Source organism: Ranitomeya imitator, chromosome 7, assembly GCF_032444005.1.
Source record: "Ranitomeya imitator isolate aRanImi1 chromosome 7, aRanImi1.pri, whole genome shotgun sequence".
Classification (NCBI taxonomy): domain Eukaryota; kingdom Metazoa; phylum Chordata; class Amphibia; order Anura; family Dendrobatidae; genus Ranitomeya; species Ranitomeya imitator.
In genome coordinates, this window is record NC_091288.1 from 129,531,574 (window position 1) to 129,554,573 (window position 23,000).

Below are 23,000 nucleotides of genomic sequence, written 5' to 3' on the forward strand. Positions count from 1 at the left end.
CGCTGCCGTTCTTCCTGCTGGGTTAAGCAGGTGACACTTAATGTGGAATTTTTGTTATCACTGATCATATTGTCTGCCATGGGATTTTCTTTTGTAAATACTGATGAAAAAAAGTCATTTAGCATATTGGCTTTTTCCTCATCCTCATCCACCATTTCACCCAGACTATTTTTAAGGGGGCCAACACTATCATTTTTTAGTTTCTTACTATTTACGTAGTTAAAGAATATTTTGGGATTATTTTTACTCTCTGGCAATGAGTCTCTCTGTTTCAATCTTTGCTGCCTTTATTTACGTTTTACAGACTTTATTTAATTTTCGGTATTTATTTAATGCCTCATCACTACCTACTTCCTTTAATTCTCTAAATGCTTTCTTTTTGTCACTTATTGTGCCCCTTTACAGCTCTATTTAGCCATATTGGTTTCCTCCTATTTCTAGTATGTTTATTCCCATACGGTATATACTGTGCACAGGTCCTATCCAGGATGCTAATAAACGTCTCCCATTTTCCTTATGTGTTTTTATGTCTCAGGATATCTTCACAGTTAATTGCACCAAGATCATCTCTTATCCGTTGGAAATTTGCCCTCCTGAAGTTTAGTGTCCGTGTAACCCCTCTACTACACATCTTATTAAAGGATACATGAAAACTTATTATTTTGTGATCACTATTCCCCAAGTGACCCCCAACCCTTATATTTGATATGCGGTCTGGCCTGCTGGTTAATATTAGGTCTAGCAGTGCCCCCCTTCTTGTTGGGTCCTGAACCAGTTGTGAAAGGTAATTGTCTCTCATAGTTGTCAAAAACCGATTACCTTTTCTGGAACTGCAGGTTTCTGTTCCCCAATCTATTTCAGGGTAGTTGAAGTCCCCCATAATAATGACTTCTCCTTGAGTCGCAGCTTCATCTATTTGCTTTATGAGGATATTCTCCATTGCTTCCATTATTTTTGGAGATTTATAACAAACCCCTATCAGTAATTTATTATTTTTTTCCCCTCCCCTTATCTCCACCCATAGAGACTCTACATTTTCATTAAATTCACCTATTTTATCACACCGGATGGGTTTTAAGGACGATTTTACATACAGACACACCCCTCCCCCTCGCTTATCCATTCGGTCATTTCTGAACAGACTATAACCCTGTAAGTTAACAGCCCAGTCATGGCTCTCATCCAGCCACGTTTCAGATATCCCCGCCATGTCATAATTATGCTCCAACAACAGCTTAAGGAGCCGTCTGACAGGCAAATATAGTTAGTTTGTGGTGAGGTCCGCCTCTGAAGTAGCAGGTTTTGCCCTTTGTCCAGCCTTTTCTCCAAATTGGGTTTTCAAGGTGGTAACGGCATGGGATAGGCACTTGTGACAGTTTTTTGGCTGGCTCCCAGGATCTGGGATTAGCAGAGATTAGTAATCAAATTGCACAGGCAGGGAAGTATCTGTTCAGCATCCTTGGATATCGGCAGCGTTCTCTGCCCAGGTGGCAAGTAATTGTGTCATAATTTGCCGCATGATGTGGCTCAACTTCTAAAGGTTGGACTTGCCTTCAAAGAAATCTTTGACTGGTCTACCTTTCCAAGCATCTCACTTAAAGACCAGGTTAGTCAAGACTTTTTCAGGCTCACCAGGTGGTAGAAGCACCTTGCTTCCTCAGCCCAGGGTCAGCTGTCCTTTCTAGAGGCGTGGGCAGATCCATCCCTTTCGCCAATTTCCTTCCCTGCATGAGTCAGGTCTTCAGGATATACCAAAGGTCTTCCAGGAGAGCTATCATTAGAGTGGCAACCGCCAGATGGCCTTCTGTGTCAAAAGCTAGGCACTTTGCAACCAAGGAGGGTTGATGCTTGACAGGCGGCTCCCATTCAAGGTTTCTGCCCACGTGGTTGGCTGGTTCCTTCTTTTTCAGGTGGCATGGCTTGGGGAAGTCGGTGATCTTTTTTTCAAGGAGGTCATCTCTTTGGGTTACAGAATATAGTTCACCCGCTCAACCTTATGATCGTTTCCTTTGCTCGCGCCCTCCCTGATCTCCCAGTTTTGACCAGTCAATAGCCTTCCTACTTCAAGCAGGAGGGATTCTAAGTGTCCCCTCTTCAGAGAGCATCAAGGGGTTTTTAATCAAGCCTATTCTTTATCCCCAAAAAAGGGGACTCTCTGCTTCATCATTTCAGGATCATTTCCTGCCAGTAGTCGCATCCATGGAAACTGGAGGTTTTTCTACAATAGATATTCAATATGCTTATTTGTGTGTGCCAATTTTTGTAGCCCATCAGCGATTTCTTCGCTTTGCAGTCAATCAAGATCACTATCAGTTCGGGGCTTTCCCATTCGAGCTGACCACAGCACCCAAGATATTTACAAAGATCCTGGCCCCAGTTACAGCATTACTGTGGTCCAATATTTGTTTCCCCCTATCTGCACAACATTCCTGTCAAAGCACTATCCTTTGTTCAAAATCTAGGGAGCCTGTGGATTGTTCTTCAGACGCTGGAGCAATTCGGTTGATTTGTCAACAGGACAAGGTCTATTTTAGTTCCATCACAGCGCCTATGGTTTCTGGGAATGGTGCTCAACACCGATCAATCATAAGTATTTTCCCTTCACCCTTGACAGCATTCCTGAGGAAGGGAGCCTCACAGCAAGGACCGTATACCTAATGAAATAAAAGGCCAGTACCTCTCCCCTGCTTCAATTGGTTTCCTGTCCTTGATGTGAACCTTGTGCTGGAACCGGCGATTTCACAGAAGATGGATTTTTCTTACTCAGACCTGTCCTGGTGCTGGAAGAGCAGGCTGCATGCCTCTGGGCCGGCCTTTAGGCTACTGAAAACGCCATTCACAAGTCAAGTGAGGGCTATAGTGTATGCGTGGGCGGCACAGACGAAGATACGGTGCATGTCTTGGTCCGCCGTGCTGCCCTCCTTCCTCGGCACTCCCTGTTCTTAGCCTCTGTTGTCCCAGCTGGGATGCGCTTCCAGGTAGCATGCTCCGTTGACGTCACAGGCGCAAGGCACGCTGGGAATAGGCATGCCTGAGTAAGGTTCGAGGGGGCGCGCTGAAAAGATGTAGTCAGCGATCTGGGTGAAAACGTCGGCCGGGATGCACAGGGATAGTGATTCCTGGTTTTCGGTGAATCGGGGGGGGGGGGGGGGGGGTGGTTTAACTTTTTTTGATTTGTTCATTCTGCCTCCCAAAGATCACAGTAAGGCTCGGCTCACATGTATCCAGCACTCTGCGCTGAATACTTACACCGGCGTTTGTGTAAATCTTGGAAATACATCATTCAGATGGAACCCACGATGGAAGATCCCCTATAATAAGGTGGATGGAGGAACTGTGGGTGCCGTAGGACCTGTGATCCGGCGATGTCAGTCTTTTTAGGCGTGCATAAAAGCGTTGACCAGTTTTGTGCACTTCTGAAAATGAGGACACCGATGAACTGAGGCCAGATGGGGTCCAGAGTAACTCTGCTGCCTCATTATAGTGAATGGATCACTCAGAGATTTAGATGGAAACCCCAAAGTAAGTGTTCAGCGTAGATTGCTGGATAAATGTGATCCCAAACGTTATGTAAAATGTTCCCAATAAAAGCTTCAACTCAATTCACAAAAAAAGCAAGTCCCCACTCAGGTCTGTCATCTTTTAACGGAAATATAGAGGGCTTCCACGTTACTGGTAGTACAAAGGCTCTGGAAAAGCTAAATGACTCCTTGCCCCCAAAAGAAATAAGCAATTCTGCACTTCCAAATACCCCCTCCCTTCTGAGCCCCTGTGTGTCCTAACCACATTTAGATTGATTACATGTTTGACATTTTATTGGCTTGTCTCTAGAAGCATAAGCTGGTCACTACAACCTATTGGTCTCTGCAATGGCAGTTTGCTAATTTCACTCACAAACATCCACTACTGTTTGTTTCTGGAAAACACCCATGGAGTCAAAATCACCAATACACCTGTAGTTTAATTCCCAAAGGGGTATAATTTAAAAATGCTGTAACTTCAGACGAGATTCTGCTTTTCTATCACTTGAGGGCTCCATATGAAGTCCGCAAACTATTCTAGGAAAATCATCACTGCAGGAGGCAAATAGCACTCCGTCCCTCCCGAGTCTCGCCGTGTGGCTAAGCAGTACTGCCACATATTGGGTATTTCTACATTTTATGGGTGATTTATGGGTCATCCACTCTCCCAACATTTTATATAACATCATGAGGGATTGGTGCAACAGATGAAAGTTTCAGGCATAGCTACAGTACAACGTCATTGGAGAGGTGGTGATTATATTAAAGCTATGTCTAGAGTTGAGACTAAATGGATTTTTACCCTGGACACTATAGTACCAAGAGGTCTAAATATCGGTACGGAACTTTTTGGATTTCAGCAACAAGCTCATATTATGAGAGACTATATAAGGACTAGTAGTACGGAGCAGGGGTCATCCCTGAAGAAGGAGACAGTTGTCTCCGAAACGCGTCGGCTGATTGATCCTCACTGCATTCCGTACTCTCGGGTCTTGGTAACGGTCACGTGACTAGCGACGTCACGAAGGTCCTGCGCATTATCCGGACTTACCGCTCTCACTCCACGCGGCGTCTGGTATCAGAGGATCCCGTTCCTACCCGGAGGTCAGTTTTAGGTGGCAGCTACCGGCCGGGGCAGCCACTTGTTTGTATTTTTATTATTTTTATCTGGATCCCTTCGGAACTACGGCAGCAGCATTACAGCTTTCCAGTTCCTTAAAGACTCATTATTGGAGGTAGGAAAACCTGCTATTATTTTTTCATCCTGCCCATCATCGGTGCAAAGTAGGGAGGTACTGGTGAAAACATTGAGAGATTGCACTAGTATTTACTCTTTGGCAGTCACTCTATTCTATGATATTAGGATTTTACCTGCTATTATCAAGCGCGTACCTGTATGTACCTAGGTACATACTATCATTGTGTCTTATTTCTACATTCAGCAGGAATTATGACAAATTTTGGTGATATTTTTACCCATTTTCCAGAAAGAAAATGTAAAACCTGGAGCTAACACACAATCTTGGTGGTAAAAATGTGATTATTTTTACTGCACCACTACATGAATTCTTTCCGAGGTATAGTTTGTATAGTTTGTAGCGATCTCGTTGTGTTTGACACGCAGCAGCGATCTGGATCCTGCTGTGAACATCGCTGGTCGTAGCTGAAAGTCCAGAACTTTATTTCGTCGCTGGATCACCCGCTGTCATCGCTGGATCGGCGTGTGTGACGCCGATCCAGCGATGTGTTCACTGGTAACGAGGGTAAATATCGGGTTACTAAGCGCAGGGCCGCGCTTAGCAACCCGATATTTACCCTGGTTACCATTGTAAATGTAAAAAAAAACACTACATACTCACATTCCGGTGTCTGTCACGTCCCTCGCCTTCAGCTTCCCGCACTGACTGTGAGCCCGGCCGTAAAGCACAGCGGTGACGTCACCACTGTGCTCTGCTTTACGGTCGGCCGGCGCTCACAGTCAGTGCGGGAAGCTGAAGGCGAGGGACGTGACAGACACCGGAATGTAAGTATGTAGTGTTTTTTTTTTTTTTTTTTTTTTACATTTACAATGGTAACCAGGGTAAACATCGGGTTACTAAGCGCGGCCCTGCACTTAGTAACCCGATGTTTACCCTGGTTACCCGGGGACTAAGGCATCGTTGGTCGCTGGAGAGCTGTCTGTGTGTCAGCTCTCCAGCGACCACACAACGACCTAAACAGTGACACTGCAACGATCGGCATCGTTGTCTATATCGCTGCAGCATCGCTAAATGTGACGGTACCTTTACACAGTATGTTAGATAGTATATTAGTTGGCAAATCTGTCTTCTTGACCCACCAGACTTAAATTCACAAGCCAATATACAGATAAAAAGCCAGTTCTTTTAGTTTGCAAAAACCATGGTTGTCTGGGAAATTAAGATACAATCTGGTTTCTTCACAATATGTTTCCTTATAACCTTCACTTCTATTAGGAGGGTCTCTGAGCTTGTGGTTCTGTCTTTGTTGCGCACCTTAAGGTACCGTTACACTAAACGACTTACCAACGATCACGACCAGCGATACGACCTGGCTGTGATCGTTGGTAAGTCGTTGTGTGGTCGCTGGGGAGCTGTCACACAGACAGCTCTCTCCAGCGACCAACGATCCGGGGAAAGACTTCGGCATCGTTGAAACTGTCTTCAACTATGCCGAAGTCCCCGGGTAACCAGGGTAAACATCGGGTTACTAAGTGCAGGGCCGCGCTTAGTAACCCGATATTTACCCTGGCTACCATTGTAGCCATTGTACCATTCAAGCTTCAGGAGGATAATTTGCATATTCCAGGGGCCTTCTGGGAAAAGCGAAGAGTCTCCCTCAGCTAGAAGATCGTTGGGTACAGCCGGGACCAGCTGCTTGGAAAGCATCACCAAACCGCGCGCCTTGCGGCGCGCGAATTTTTGCCTGTAGAACATTATTGCAAGAAAGCTTGGCTGAGTAGATTACACAAGAAGGAAAACACACAGCAAGTCAGCAGGATCTTTGAGCAACATGGCAGATGTGACAACCTACATAAATGTAAGGTTATACACATGGGAAGAAGGAATCAATGTCACCATTACACACTGAACGGGAAACCACTGGGTAAATCTGACAGGGAGAAGGACTTGGGGATCCTAGTTAATGATAAACTTACCTGGAGCAGCCAGTGCCAGGCAGCAGCTGCCAAGGCAAACAGGATCATGGGGTGCATTAAAAGAGGTCTGGATACACATGATGAGAGCATTATACTGCCTCTGTACAAATCCCTAGTTAGACCGCACATGGAGTACTGTGTCCAGTTTTGGGCACCGGTGCTCAGGAAGGATATAATGGAACTAGAGAGAGTACAAAGGAGGGCAACAAAATTAATAAAGGGGATGGGAGAACTACAATACCCAGATAGATTAGCGAAATTAGGATTATTTAGTCTAGAAAAAAGACGACTGAGGGGCGATCTAATAACCATGTATAAGTATATAAGGGGACAATACAAATATCTCGCTGAGGATCTGTTTATACCAAGGAAGGTGACGGGCACAAGGGGGCATTCTTTGCGTCTGGAGGAGAGAAGGTTTTTCCACCAACATAGAAGAGGATTCTTTACTGTTAGGGCAGTGAGAATCTGGAATTGCTTGCCTGAGGAGGTGGTGATGGCGAACTCAGTCGAGGGGTTCAAGAGAGGCCTGGATGTCTTCCTGGAGCAGAACAATATTGTATCATACAATTATTAGGTTCTGTAGAAGGACGTAGATCTGGGTATTTATTATGATAGAATATAGGCTGAACTGGATGGACAAATGTCTTTTTTCGGCCTTACTAACTATGTTACTATGTTACATGGTGAGCTGCAGCATGTGCTACATGTTCACAGATCGACCAGAAAAAGAATCGAATTTCACCTGTCAGAAGTGTAGACTAGTGGCCCTTTTAGAAGAAAAGGTGCGGAGTCTGGAAGAAAGAATAGCAACTTTGAAACTCATCAAAGAGAATGAAGACTTCCTAGACAGAACAGAAGCATCTCTACTGGTCACAGAAGGTGAAAAAAGTGTCAGAGAACCTCCAAAAGCAGATGAGTGGAAGCATGTGACCAAAAGAAGCAAGAAGACCATGGAGAAATCACCAACCACACAACTGAAGAACCGATATCAAATCTTTGTAGAGGATGAAGATGGCACACCTAAGGATGAAGCAATACCAGCAAGCAAAAAAGAAAAGGGCACACAGCAACAAGTGACAGCAAAAAGTACAGCCAAGAAGCAACGAAGAGTGGTGGTGGTGGGAGACTCACTACTGAGAGGCACAGAAGCAGCCATCTGCAGACCGGACATAACTGCAAGAGAAGTATGCTGCCTTCCAGGTGCGATGATCAAGGATGTGACCGATAGGATACCAAAGCTCTTCAGCTCCAAGGACGTCCACCCATTTCTTCTGATACATGTTGGCTCCAATGACACGGCAAGGAAGGACCTACCGACAATCTGCAAGGACTTTGAAGAGTTGGGGAAGAAAGTAAAGGAACTGGATGCACAGGTAGTTTTTTCTTCTATCCTTCCAGTAGAAGAAGGACAGGATCCTTGATGCAAACAACTGGCTAAGACGATGTTGCAGACAACAAGGATTCGGATTCCTGGACCACGGTGTGAATTACTTGTACGATGGACTCCTCGCCAGAGACGGACTACACCTCAACAAACCTGGGAAACACACATTCGCCAGAAGACTCGCTACACTCATCAGGAGGGCGTTAAACTAGAAGAAGAGGGGACGGGAAGAAAAACATTAGACTCGAACAAAGAAGACCCAGGAAAACATACTCAGAAGGGAGGTAAGAACATTTCTAAAACAATCCACAGCGAGGAGATTGGAACAAAACAAAATCCTCTAAACTGCATGCTCGCAAACGCCAGAAGCCTGACAAACAAGATGGAAGAACTAGAAGCAGAAATATCTACAGGTAACTTTGACATAGTGGGAATAACCGAGACATGGTTAGATGAAAGCTATGACTGGGCAGTTAACTTACAGGGTTACAGTCTGTTTAGAAAGGATCGTAAAAATCGGAGAGGAGGAGGGGTTTGTCTCTATGTAAAGTCTTGTCTAAAGTCCACTTTAAGGGAGGATATTAGCGAAGGGAATGAGGATGTCGAGTCCATATGGGTCGAAATTCATGGAGGGAAAAATGGTAACAAAATTCTCATTGGGGTCTGTTACAAACCCCCAAATATAACAGAAACCATGGAAAGTCTACTTCTAAAGCAGATAGATGAAGCTGCAACCCATAATGAGGTCCTGGTTATGGGGGACTTTAACTACCCGGATATTAACTGGGAAACAAAAACCTGTGAAACCCATAAAGGCAACAGGTTTCTGCTAATATCCAAGAAAAATTATCTTTCACAATTGGTGCAGAATCCAACCAGAGGTGCAGCACTTTTAGACCTAATACTATCTAATAGACCTGACAGAATAACAAATCTGCAGGTGGTCGGGCATCTAGGAAATAGCGACCACAATATTGTACAGTTTCACCTGTCTTTCACTAGGGGGACTTGTCTGGGAGTCACAAAAACACTGAACTTTAGGAAGGCAAAGTTTGACCAGCTTAGAGATGCCCTTAATCTGGTAGACTGGGACAATATCCTCAGAAATAAGAATACAGATAATAAATGGAAAATGTTTAAGAACATCCTAAATAGGCACTGTAAGCGGTTTATACCTAGTGGGAATAAAAGGACTAGAAATAGGAAAAACCCAATGTGGCTAAACAAAGAAGTAAGACAGGCAATTAACAGTAAAAAGAAAGCATTTGCACTACTAAAGCAGGATGGCACCATTGAAGCTCTAAAAAACTATAGGGAGAAAAATGCTTTATCTAAAAAACTAATTAAAGCTGCCAAAAAGGAAACAGAGAAGCACATTGCTAAGGAGAGTAAAACTAATCCCAAACTGTTCTTCAACTATATCAATAGTAAAAGAATAAAAACTGAAAATGTAGGCCCCTTAAAAAATAGTGAGGAAAGAATGGTTGTAGATGACGAGGAAAAAGCTAACATATTAAACACCTTCTTCTCCACGGTATTCATGGTGGAAAATGAAATGCTAGATGAAATCCCAAGAAACAATGAAAACCCTATATTAAGGGTCACCAATCTAACCCAAGAAGAGGTGCGAAACCGGCTAAATAAGATTAAAATAGATAAATCTCTGGGTCCGGATGGCATACACCCACGAGTACTAAGAGAACTAAGTAATGTAATAGATAAACCATTATTTCTTATTTTTAGGGACTCTATAGCGACAGGGTCTGTTCCGCAGGGCTGGCGCATAGCAAATGTGGTGCCAATATTCAAAAAGGGCTCTAAAAGTGAACCTGGAAATTATAGGCCAGTAAGTCTAACCTCTATTGTTGGTAAAATATTTGAAGGGTTTCTGAAGGATGTTATTCTGGATTATCTCAATGAGAATAACTGTTTAACTCCATATCAGCATGGGTTTATGAGAAATCGCTCCTGTCAAACTAATCTAATCAGTTTTTATGAAGAGGTAAGCTACAGGCTGGACCACGGTGAGTCATTGGACGTGGTATATCTCGATTTTTCCAAAGCGTTTGATACCGTGCCGCACAAGAGGTTGGTACACAAAATGAGAATGCTTGGTCTGGGGGAAAATGTGTGTAAATGGGTTAGTAACTGGCTTAGTGATAGAAAGCAGAGGGTGGTTATAAATGGTATAGTCTCTAACTGGGTCGCTGTGACCAGTGGGGTACCGCAGGGGTCAGTATTGGGACCTGTTCTCTTCAACATATTCATTAATGATCTGGTAGAAGGTTTACACAGTAAAATATCGATATTTGCAGATGATACAAAACTATGTAAAGCAGTTAATACAAGAGAAGATAGAATTCTGCTACAGATGGATCTGGATAAGTTGGAAACTTGGGCTGAAAGGTGGCAGATGAGGTTTAACAATGATAAATGTAAGGTTATACACATGGGAAGAAGGAATCAATATCACCATTACACACTGAACGGGAAACCACTGGGTAAATCTGACAGGGAGAAGGACTTGGGGATCCTAGTTAATGATAAACTTACCTGGAGCAGCCAGTGCCAGGCAGCAGCTGCCAAGGCAAACAGGATCATGGGGTGCATTAAAAGAGGTCTGGATACACATGATGAGAGCATTATACTGCCTCTGTACAAATCCCTAGTTAGACCGCACATGGAGTACTGTGTCCAGTTTTGGGCACCGGTGCTCAGGAAGGATATAATGGAACTAGAGAGAGTACAAAGGAGGGCAACAAAATTAATAAAGGGGATGGGAGAACTACAATACCCAGATAGATTAGCAAAATTAAGATTTAGTCTAGAAAAAAGACTGAGGGGCGATCTAATAACCATGTATAAGTATATAAGGGGACAATACAAATATCTCGCTGAGGATCTGTTTATACCAAGGAAGGTGACGGGCACAAGGGGGCATTCTTTGCGTCTGGAGGAGAGAAGGTTTTTCCACCAACATAGAAGAGGATTCTTTACTGTTAGGGCAGTGAGAATCTGGAATTGCTTGCCTGAGGAGATGGTGATGGCGAACTCAGTCGAGGGGTTCAAGAGAGGCCTGGATGTCTTCCTGGAGCAGAACAATATTGTATCATACAATTATTAGGTTCTGTAGAAGGACGTAGATCTGGGGATTTATTATGATGGAATATAGGCTGAACTGGATGGACAAATGTCTTTTTTCGGCCTTACTAACTATGTTACTATGTTACTATGTTACCATTGTAAAAGTAAAAAAAAAACAAAAACAGTACATACATTCTGATGTGTCACGTCCCCCGTCGTCAGCTTCCCGCACTGACTGTGTCAATGCCGGCCGTAAAGCAGAGCCAGAGCACAGCGGTGACGTCACCGCTGTGCTCTGCTTTCCGGCCGGCGCTCACAGTCGGTGCAGGGAAGCTGACGCCGGCGAACGTGACAGACATCGGGATGTAAGTATGTACTGTTTTTTTTTTTTTAGCTTTTACAATGGTAACCAGGGTAAATATCGGTTTACTAAGCGCGGCCCTGTGCTTAGTAACCCGATGTTTACCCTGGTTACAAGTGAACACATCGCTGGATCGGCGTCACACACGCCGATCCAGCGATGACAGCGGGTGATCAGCGACCAAAAAAAGGTCCTGATCATTCCCCACGACCAACGATCTCCCAGCTGGGGCCTGATCGTTGGTCACTGTCAAACATAACGAGATCGTTAGCGGGATCGTTGCTACGTCACAAAAAGACGTGACGTTGCAACGATATCGTTAACTATATCGTTATGTGTGAAGGTACCTTTATAGCCAATAGAGATAGTGAAGCAAAAACACGATCAGAATTGATAAAAACAATAGGTCACTTTATTCCAAATATTGCTTAGAAAAATTCAATAGATAACATAGATAACATGTATACATTAAAATACAAATAATTACATATAAATAGTTACAACAGAGGTCAATAGCACAGCTCTGCTGCCCATGGACTATAATATATAGCAACAGAGACACTGGAGTCTGTGGCCACCATATCCTACCTATGCTAATATTGCGAGATTTTTAAAGTAATACGATAATAAGTATAATGCGGCAAATACCTCATACAATGTTGTTCAAAGTAGGCCATCTAACATACATATGCCAGCTTTTAAAGTGTTATACGTCCTGCAATAATAGGCCAATAGCCATCAAGCATATTTAGAAATATGTATGCACATTACCTGCGGCCATCGCAATAGTAGGATAGTGGTCACCAGACTACACCTCGACACGCGTTTCGCTGTGCCCGCAGCTTCGTCAGGAGCTATCTATGTTATCTATTGAATTTTTCTAAGCAATATTTGGAATAAAGTGACCTATTGTGTTTATCAATTCTGATCGTGTTTTTGCTTCACTATCTCTATTGGCTATAGTTGTTGAGTTGTGGAGAGGATTGTAGTTAACTTCATTTAGAGGAATTGTTTTGGTGGTTTGTTGCGCCCCTTAGGCTATGTGCACACGCTGCGGATTTTGCTGCGGATCTGCAGCAGTTTTCCATGAGTTTACAGTACCATGTAAACCTATGGAAAGCAAAATCCGCAGTGCACATGCTGCAGAAAAAAAAACGTGCGGAAGTGCAGCGGTTTACATTCTGCAGCATGTCAATTCTTTGTGCGGATTCCGCAGCGGTTTACACCTGCTCCTCAATAGGAATCCGCAGGCATAAAACCGCAGGGGGAATCCGCACAAAAACCAACACAGTGCGATTTACCTGCGAATTTACCAAAATCGGTGTCGAAAAATCCGCACACCATTTTGCAGCGTGTGCACATACCCTAACTTTATTTTTCATCAGGATAAGGTAGTGTTGAGGCCAGTTCCGTCTTTTCTCCCAAAGGTGGTTTTGAATTTTCACCTAAATTAAGATATTGTTTTCCTTCCCTTTCCTATTTAGAAAGCTTTGCACAGCTTTGAAGTTGTTGGAGCTGTAAGATATTTATTGGACACTATTTAGGCGTTCTGATTCCTTGTTTGCTATACCACAGAGCCCTCATAAGGGTGAAGCTGCTTCTAAAGTGACCATTGCCCGATGGATCAAGTATGCTACTGTCCAAGCTTATAAGACTAACTCCAAGTTGGTTTAATTTAGGATTAGGGTGCACTCCACTCGGGCGGGCTTTGGGAGTTTCTGTGACGCCTCTACTTTGGGCATCAGTGCATACTTTTTCTAAGTTTTACAGGGTATACACTTTTGCCTCAGCTATTAAAATCCTTGTCAGGAAGATAATGCAGGTGGCGGTAGCCCAGACTTCCACTTAAGTTGTGGCGGAGGATAATGTAGTAACTATATGAAATATAATACTATCCCACCCTGGGGACAGCTTTAGGACGTCCCATATTTGTGTCCCCCAATAAGACAAACAAGAAAAATAGATTTGTTTTACTTGCCGTAAATCTTTCTTGTTGTCTTCACTGTGGGACATGGCACCCTCCTTTGATTGCCTACTTGGGCATAGCGTTATTTTTCTTCTTTGCCTTTAAATTATTTTCTCCTCACAAAACTGAGGAAGCCTGCTCTAGCAGGCAGGATTTATTCTGCTGTGAACAAGCCAATTTTGTTTAATTACAATAATAGTGTCAGCCTCCAGATGGCAGCAGACTGTCCTATGGTTCTGTGTCCCCCAGTGAAGACTCCGAGAAACCGTTTAAGGCTATGTTCACATGTTGCATTTTTGCTGCTTTTTTAATGCAAATTAAAAGCTGATTTTTACAGTACCTGCAAAAGCTGAGATTTCAGAAATCTCCCGCACATATCTTGTTTGTTTTTTTAGACTGAATTGGAAAACTGCAGCATGTCTTTTTTCAGAGTTTTTGCTGCGCTTTTTTCTACCATAAAAGCAAAGAGTAAGTGCAAAAAGCAGCAAAAAATTTGCCTTCAGTTTTTAGTGAAAAAACGCAGGCACAGCAGGATGTGAAACCCATTTTTGTGATTTTTCTCAGGTTAAAAAAAATATCTTGGTATCCTCACTTGAGCATGGCAGTTAGTATTAGTACAGTTTAATTAAATTAGTGATATTTCAAACAAACAATGCCTGGCCAAAGTGTACGGCTGACCAGTGTTTGAAAGTAAAGCATGTCACTACTTTTCTGCGGATTTTCACCTGCTCCAATAGGAAACTGCAGATGAATATCCGCAGAAGAAACCGCAGTAAAAACCGCGACGGGTTTTCACTGTGGATTTTGGAATTCTGCTGCGGAAAAATCCGCAGTGGAATCCGCAAAGTGTGAACTTAGCCTTACACTTTTGACTCCAGCAAACATCGGCAGAATTTTTCACACAAATTCTAGAATAGTAACTGAAATGCATAATTTTTTAGAAGGACGTTGTGTGAAAGCACCCATAGTCTACTACAACAAGATATTTGTGCTACCTGTGAACTCGCCCTAACAAGGTTTTCCTTTTGTTTTTCTTTAATATCACATTTTGAATCGCGGTTTTTCTTATTCTGTGAATCAAATTCTCTGCCCTAGGAATAATTTCCTAGAACAGCACTGGTTATTGTTGGTGCTTTCATTTTGTTTACATGACTTGAACTATTTGGTTTTCTCCTTTTTAAGGATTGGTTGATGAGCAACAAAAAGTTCGTACAATCAGTGCTTTGGCTATTGCAGCTTTAGCGGAAGCGGCCACTCCATATGGCATTGAATCGTTTGATTCCGTTCTGAAGCCTCTATGGAAGGGTATTCGACAGCATAGAGGAAAGGTACAAGTGATATTTTGATTTTGTGAATTTTCCTACAGGTATGCAGACAGGGTCTAAGTTTTCATGTTTTTGTCCATAATAGGGTCTTGCTGCATTCTTAAAGGCTATCGGATACCTCATTCCTCTTATGGATGCAGAGTATGCAAACTACTATACTAGAGAAGTGATGTTGATTTTAATCAGAGAGTTTCAGTCCCCTGATGAAGAAATGAAGAAGATTGTCCTTAAGGTGCAGCTTTTGTGCTTCATTTTTTATTTTTTTTTCCTTTTATGTATACTATACAGCTCTGGCAAAATTAAGAGACCACCACATCAAAACCCTGTCATGGGCAGCCCAATCTCCAGACCTGAACCCAATTGAAAACCTCTGGAATGTAATCAAGAGGATGATGGATAGTCACTAAGAACTGCTTATATTTTTGTGCCAGAAGCAGTGTCAAAGACTAGTGGAAAGCATGCCAAGACGCATGAATGCTGTGATTAAAAATCATGGTTATTCCGCAAAATATTGATTTCTGAGCTCTTCCTGAATTAAAACATTAGTATTGTTATTTCTAAATAATTATGAACTTTTCTTAGCATTATTTGAGGTTAAATCTATATTTTTATTTTTTTTTGACCATTTCTCCTTTTCAGAAAAAAGCAAAAACAAAATTTATTGCTTGGAAATTAGGAGACATTGTCAGAAGTTTATAGAACACATTTTACTCATACCTCTAAAGAGAAAAATCAGACAAACTGAACATTTTGCAGTGGTCTCTTAATTTTTGCCAGAGCTGTATATGCATTTTGTAACTTTTACAAATGATTGTTTTTGCAGGTTGTCAAGCAGTGCTGTGGAACTGATGGTGTAGAAGCAAATTACATAAAGACAGAAATTCTGCCCCCATTTTTTAAGCACTTCTGGCAGCATAGAATGGCTCTAGACAGAAGAAACTATAGACAGGTTAGCACACATTATTTTTTTTTTCTTCTAACCCCATTCCTTAACCTTTTTTAAAAACTTTTCCAATGTAATTTGTTTCCCGTTTTTGTTTTTAGTTGGTGGACACAACTGTTGAGCTTGCAAACAAAGTGGGAGCTGCAGAAATAATTTCTAGAATTGTTGATGACCTAAAAGATGAAGCAGAACAATACAGAAAAATGGTTATGGAAACAATTGAAAAAATTATGGGTAATCTTGGAGCTGCAGATATTGACCATAAGTTGGAAGAGCAGTTGATTGATGGAATTCTTTACGCTTTCCAGGAGCAGACTACAGAGGTATGTATTAAGTTTTAAACTGATTAATTGCTAATGAAACTGTTCACATGCATCGAACTTTTAGAAAAATATGTTCTATCCCATATAACTTTTTGAGGGAGTACATCTGAATGGAGTGTGAGTACAAACACATCTGCAGATCTTTTCTTCCCCTACACTGACTGGCATGAGATGAAAGTGTTTTATATTCAAGCTCCGATATGCTGTCCTTTGGCTATGTGCACACATTGCAGATTTCCTGCAGAACTGCAGCGTTTTTTCCCGCACAGAAACGCTGCAAATCTGCAAGTGATTTACAGTACAATGTAAATCAATGGCGGAAAAAAATGCTGTGCTAATGGTGCGGAAAAATCTGCACGGAAAACACAGCAGATTCAAAAAAGGACCGTGTCACTTCTTTTGTGCAGAACTGAGGCATTTCTGCACCCATTCCATTATAGAAATCCGCAGGGGTAAAAACACATGACATCCGCACAGAATCCGCAGGAAAACCGCAAAAAATCCGCAAGAAAAACGCATGAAATCTGCACAAGCGTTTTCTGCCAAGAGATGCAGAATCCGCACAGAAAATTCCAGAGGCAAATCTGCAACGTGTGCACATAGACTTTACATAGTAGCTGCAAAGATCAGGGCTGCAGGGCTGTCTCATCATGATAAGGCAAGTTATGCAGGGGGAAAAGTACATGCCCCCGGAGATAAATCTGGGGGGGGGGGTGAGTCAGCGCTGCGGGGGGGGGGGTTTGTGGTTAGGGGAGTCGGCGCTTGCGAGTGGCCCACTACTGCCACCGGCCCAGAAGTGCCCGATGGCCAGTCCGGCCCTGATTACTATGAAAGAGACACAGTGATGGCATTATTATGTGGAGAAGTAGAGGAGCATTGCTTTTGTGCAACACAGGAGGTGCATTAATAGGAACACATATGGCAGCGGCTCAGTACTGGGTTATCAGCATGATGAGGAGTTTGTGCAGGTTGGGGATAGATGGTGATGGGGCTGGAAATGTGAGCATTCAAATGTGGTGGTGGTGTTGTAATCTCTGCAGGTGAGTCCTGGCTGGAGAAGTAGTCATGTCAGTCTGAGCAAGATGGAAAAGGCTGGATAAGTGAACGGTGTTTACTGATTTATTTTCAGTTACAGCAGGATCATCTGCTGAGGTTCCCCAATACCCATGATTAAAGTGTGCCACCATAGTTGGCACACTTCAAGGGTAATCAAGGGGTAGGGGCCCACTCAGAATGTTCGACCGTTCCCCCCCCCCCCTCCCTCAAGCTGAACCCCATAGCTATGCCTCTGGTTTACCATATTACCTCCCAAAAACACATCACTTTAGTAATAGGTTATTAATAATATTTATAGTTTTACTAATCAAAGTACCATTCATTTATTAAATAACTGTATTGAAAAATGAGGGGAAGGTGTAACACGATTGACACCATCTACATTCCTATTCTATTAGATTAGGAACACAATGCACAAGAAAGATACAGGCTAAACAAGCATTTTTTGTTTACAGAGACTCACCAGTTTTAGCATGATAAACTGAGCAAATCATGGATTTTTTTTTCTCATCACAAAGTATTTCATCTTGTATAGTTTATATACGGTAATAATTTATCATCAGCTCATTTGGGCATTACCAGAGATTTATCTCTTTATCTCTTTCATAGTAATCAGGGCCGGACTGGCCATCGGGCACTTCTGGGCCGGTGGCAGTAGTGGGCCACTCGCAAGCGCCGACTCCCCTAACCACAACCCCTCCCCCCCCCCCCCCCCCCCAGCAGCGCCGACTCACCCCCCCCACCAGCGCCGCCGCATTCAACTATACCGGCGTCTGCTGTCGCTCCCTCTCCCATCATTCCCCGCTCTGCCTCTGACACTGCGGGTGCGCGATGACGTCATATCGCGTACCTGCTGTGTGTGTCGGGCGGGCAGACTATGGCTGCTGAGACCGGAGCTGCGAGCAGCGCTGGGCACGAGGAGAGGTGAGGAGAGTTTTTTTGTTCATTTATTTAAATATATCAATGAGTGATAGGTGGATTGTGGGGCTATTAGGTGGGCTGTGTTACATTCTATGGGGGCTGTGCTGTATTGCATTCTATGGGGGAGGGCTGTATTACATTCTCTGGGGGCTACATTATATTCTATTAATGGCTGTATTATACTCTATGAGGAGGTGGGCTGCATTACATTCTATGGGGGCTGTATTATATTCTATGGAGGGGCTACGTTATATTCTATGGGGGGCTGCATTATGCTCTGAGGGGGCTACCACGTATATGCAGGGGCTGCATTATACTATATGAGGGTGCTGCATTATATTTTCTGGGGGTTACATTATACTCAGGGGGCTACAATATATTCTGTGGGGTGGCTGCATTATACTCTGGGGTGGCATCATTATACTATATGTGGGCTGCATTATACTGTATCGAGGAATATGGGGAATACATTATACTATATGAAGAACTATGGGGTGCATTATACTATGGGAAGTGAATTGTACTACATGGATGACAATGGCAGGACATTATACTATATGGAGCACTATGAGGAGTGTATTATACTATATGAAAGATAGTATTCTGCTACAAATGGATCTGGATAAGTTGGAAACTTGGGCTGAAAGGTGGCAGATGAGGTTTAACAATGATAAATGTAAGGTTATACACATGGGAAGAAGGAATCAATATCACCATTACACACTGAATGGGAAACCACTGGGTAAATCTGACAGGGAGAAGGACTTGGGGATCCTAGTTAATGATAAACTTACCTGGAGCAGCCAGTGCCAGGCAGCAGCTGCCAAGGCAAACAGGATCATGGGGTGCATTAAAAGAGGTCTGGATACACATGATGAGAGCATTATACTGCCTCTGTACAAATCCCTAGTTAGACCGCACATGGAGTACTGTGTCCAGTTTTGGGCACCAGTGCTCAGGAAGGATATAATGGAACTAGAGAGAGTACAAAGGAGGGCAACAAAATTAATAAAGGGGATGGGAGAACTACAATACCCAGATAGATTAGCGAAATTAGGATTATTTAGTCTTGAAAAAAGACGACTGAGGGGCGATCTAATAACCATGTATAAGTATATAAGGGGACAATACAAATATCTCGCTGAGGATCTGTTTATACCAAGGAAGGTGACGGGCACAAGGGGGCATTCTTTGCGTCTGGAGGAGAGAAGGTTTTTCCACCAACATAGAAGAGGATTCTTTACTGTTAGGGCAGTGAGAATCTGGAATTGCTTGCCTGAGGAGGTGGTGATGACGAACTCAGTCGAGGGGTTCAAGAGAGGCCTGGATGTCTTCCTGGAGCAGAACAATATTGTATCATACAATTATTAGGTTCTGTAGAAGGACGTAGATCTGGGGATTTATTATGATGGAATATAGGCTGAACTGGATGGACAAATGTCTTTTTTTGGCCTTACTAACTATGTTACTATGTTACACGGAATCACGTTCTGGGAATTCTGAATTCGAACCACACTTGCTTTAACCCCTTAAGCCCCGAGGGTGGTTTGCACGTTAATGACCGGGCCAATTTTTACAATTCTGACCACTGTCCCTTTATGAGGTTATAACTCTGGAACGCTTCAACGGATCTTGGCGATTCTGACATTTTCTCGTGACGTATTGTACTTCATGTTAGTGGTAAAATTTATTCGATATAACTTACGTTTATTTGAGAAAAAAATGGAAATTTGGCGAATATTTTGAAAATTTCGCAATTTTCCAACTTTGAATATTTATACCCTTAAATCACAGAGATATGTCATGCAAAATACTTAATAAGTAACATTTCCCACATGTCTACTTTACATCAGCACAATTTTGGAACCAAAATTTTTTTTGTTAGGGTGTTATAAGGGTTAAAAGTTGACCAGCAATTTCTCATTTTTACAACACCATTTTTTTTTAGGGACCACATCTCATTTGAAGTCATTTTGAGGGGTCTATAGGATAGAAAATACCCAAGTGTGACACCATTCTAAAAACTGCACCCCTCGAGGTGCTCAAAACCACATTCAAGAAGTTTATTAGCCCTTGAGGTGTTTCACAGGAATTTTTGGAATGTTTAAATAAAAATGAACATTTAACTTTTTTTCACACAAAATTTATTTCAGCTCCAATTTGTTTTATTTTACCAAGGGTAACAGGAGAAAATGGACCCCGAAAGTTGTTGTTCAATTTGTCCTGAGTACGTTGATACCCCATATGTGGGGATAAACCACTGTTTGGGTGCACCGCAGAGCTCGGAAGGAAAGGAGCGCCATTTGACTTTTCAATGCAAAATTGACTGGAATTGAGATGGGACGCCATGTTGCGTTTGGAGAGCCCCTGATGTGCCTAAACATTGAAACCACCCACAAGTGACACCATTTTGGAAAGTAGACCCCCTAAGGAACTTATCTAGATGTGTTTTGAGAGCTTTGAGCCCCCAAGTGTTTCACTGCAGTTTATAACGCAGAGCCGTGAAAATAAAAATTCTTTTTTTTTTTCACAAAAATGATTTTTTAGTCCCCAGTTTTGTATTTTCACAAGGGTAACAGGATAAATTGGACCCCAAAAGTTGTTGTCCAATTTGTCCTGAGTACGCTGATACCCCATATGTGGGGGGGAAGCACTGTTTGGGCGCATGGCAGAGCTCGGAAGGGAAGGAGCGCCATTTGGAATACAGACTTAGATGGATTGGTCTGCAGGCGTCACGTTGCATTTGCAGAGCCCCTGATGTACCCAAACAGTACAAACCCCCCACAAGTGACCCCATATTGGAAACTAGACCTCCCAAGGAACTTATCTAGATGTGTTGTGAGAACTTTGAACCCCCAAGTGTTTCACTGCAGTTTACAACGCAGAGCGGCGAAAATAAAAAATCTTATTTTTCCCACAAAAATGATTTTTAGCCCCCCACATTTTTATTTTTCCAAGGATAACAAGAGAACTTGGACCACAAAAGTTGTTGTCCAATTTTTCCTGAGTACGCTGATACCCCATATGTTGGGGTAAACCCCTGTTTGGGCGCATCGGAGAGCTCTGAAGGGAAGGAGCACTGTTTTACTTTTTCAACGCAGAATTGGCTGGAATTGAGATCGGACGCCATGTCGCGTTTGGAGAGCCCCTGATGTGCCTGAACAGTGGAAACTCCCCAATTCTACCTGAAACCCTAATCTAACAACACCCCTAAGCCTAATCCCAACGGTAACCCTATCCACACCCCTAACCCTGACACACCCCTAATTCTAATCCCAACTGTAAATATAATCCAAACCCTAACTTTAGCCCCAACCCTAACTTTAGCCCCAACCCTAACCCTAACTTTAGCCCCAACCCTAACCCTAACTTTAGCCCCAACCCTAACCCTAACTTTAGCCCCAACTCTAACCCTAACTTTAGCCCTAAACCTAACTTTAGCCCCAACCCTAACTTTAGCTCCAACCCTAACCCCAGCCCTAACCCTAGCCCTAACCCTAGCCCTGATGGGAAAATGGAAATAAATACATTTTTTTAATTTTATTATTTTTCACTAACTAAGCGGGTGATGAAGGGGGGTTTAATTTACTTTTATAGCGTTTTTTATATCGGATTTTTATGATTGGCAGCTGTCACACACACTAAAAGACGCTTTTTTTATAGCAAAAAAGTTTTTGCGTCTCCACATTTTGAGACCTATAGTTTTTCCATATTTTGGTCCACACAGTCATCTGAGGTCTTGTTTTTTGCGGGACGAGTTGACGTTTTTATTGGTAACATTTTTGGACACGTGACAGTTTTTGATCACTTTTTATTCCGATTTTTGTGAGGCAGAATGACCAAAAACCAGCTATTCATGAATTTCTTTGGGGGGAGGCGTTTATACCGTTCCGCGTTTGGTAAAATTGATAAAGCCGTTTTATTCGTCGGGTCAGTACGATTACAGCAATATCTCATTTATGTCATTTTTTTATGTTTTGGCGCTTTTATATGATAAAGCTATTTTATAGAAAAAATAATTATTTTGGCATCGCTTTATTCTCAGGACCATAACTTTTTTATTTTTTTGCTTATTATGCTTTGTGGCAGCTCATTTTTTGCGGGACAAGATGACGTTTTCAGCGGTATCATGGTTATTTACATCCGTCTTTTTGATCGCGTGTTATTCCACTTGTTGTTCGGCGGTATGATAATAAATCGCTGTTTTTTGGCTCTTTTTTTTTTTTTTTCGGTGTATACTGAAGGGGTTAACTAGTGGGATAGTTCTATAGGATGGGTCGTTACGGACGCAGCGATACTAAATCTGTGTTCTTTTATGGTATTTTTTGGGGGGGGTTTAGATAAAGAAATGTATTTATGGGAATAATATTTTTTTTTTTTTTTTATTTAGTAATTTTTTTTAATTTTTTTTTTTTTACACATGTGGAAATTTTTTTTTTTTCTTTGTCCCAGGGGGGGACATTACAGATCGCCGATCTCACAGTTTGCATAGCACTCTGTGAGATCGGCAATCTCACTCATCGCTGCAGGCTTACAGAGCTGCAGCCTGCTCCTGACCCGGAAGTACTCCCTGCAGGACCCGAATGCAGCCCTGCGGCCATTTTGGATCCGGGGACTGCAGGGAGAAGACGCTCGGTACAAAGTGAGCACATCACCTTGCACCGATCGTCTCAGGGAAGCACGCAGGGAGCCCCCTCCCTGCGCGATGTTTCCCTGTACCGCCGGCACATCGCGATCATGTTTGATTGCGGTGTGCCGGGGGTTATTGTGCCTGGAGCGGTCCATGACCGCTCCTGGCACATAGTGCCGGATGTCAGCTGCGATATTCAGCTGACACCCGGCCGGTATCGGCCACGCTCCCCCCGTGAGCACGGCCGATCGCTATGACGTACTATCCCGTCGGTGGGAATTAAGGCCTACCCCACCTCGACGGGATAG

The 23,000-nt window shown here is 42.9% G+C and overlaps 1 protein-coding gene across 1 annotated transcript in view; it reads left to right on the forward strand.

Annotated features, from left to right (window-relative positions):
• The window catches only part of SF3B1 (splicing factor 3b subunit 1), a 418,418-nt gene that overhangs the window by 261,690 nt on the left and 133,728 nt on the right, over positions 1-23,000 (forward strand). Inside the window, exons 15-18 of the mRNA XM_069733802.1 lie at positions 14,677-14,822; positions 14,905-15,051; positions 15,643-15,768; positions 15,864-16,085. Coding sequence (XP_069589903.1) covers positions 14,677-14,822; positions 14,905-15,051; positions 15,643-15,768; positions 15,864-16,085 — 641 coding nt within the window. The remainder of the gene's footprint in view (positions 1-14,676; positions 14,823-14,904; positions 15,052-15,642; positions 15,769-15,863; positions 16,086-23,000) is intronic.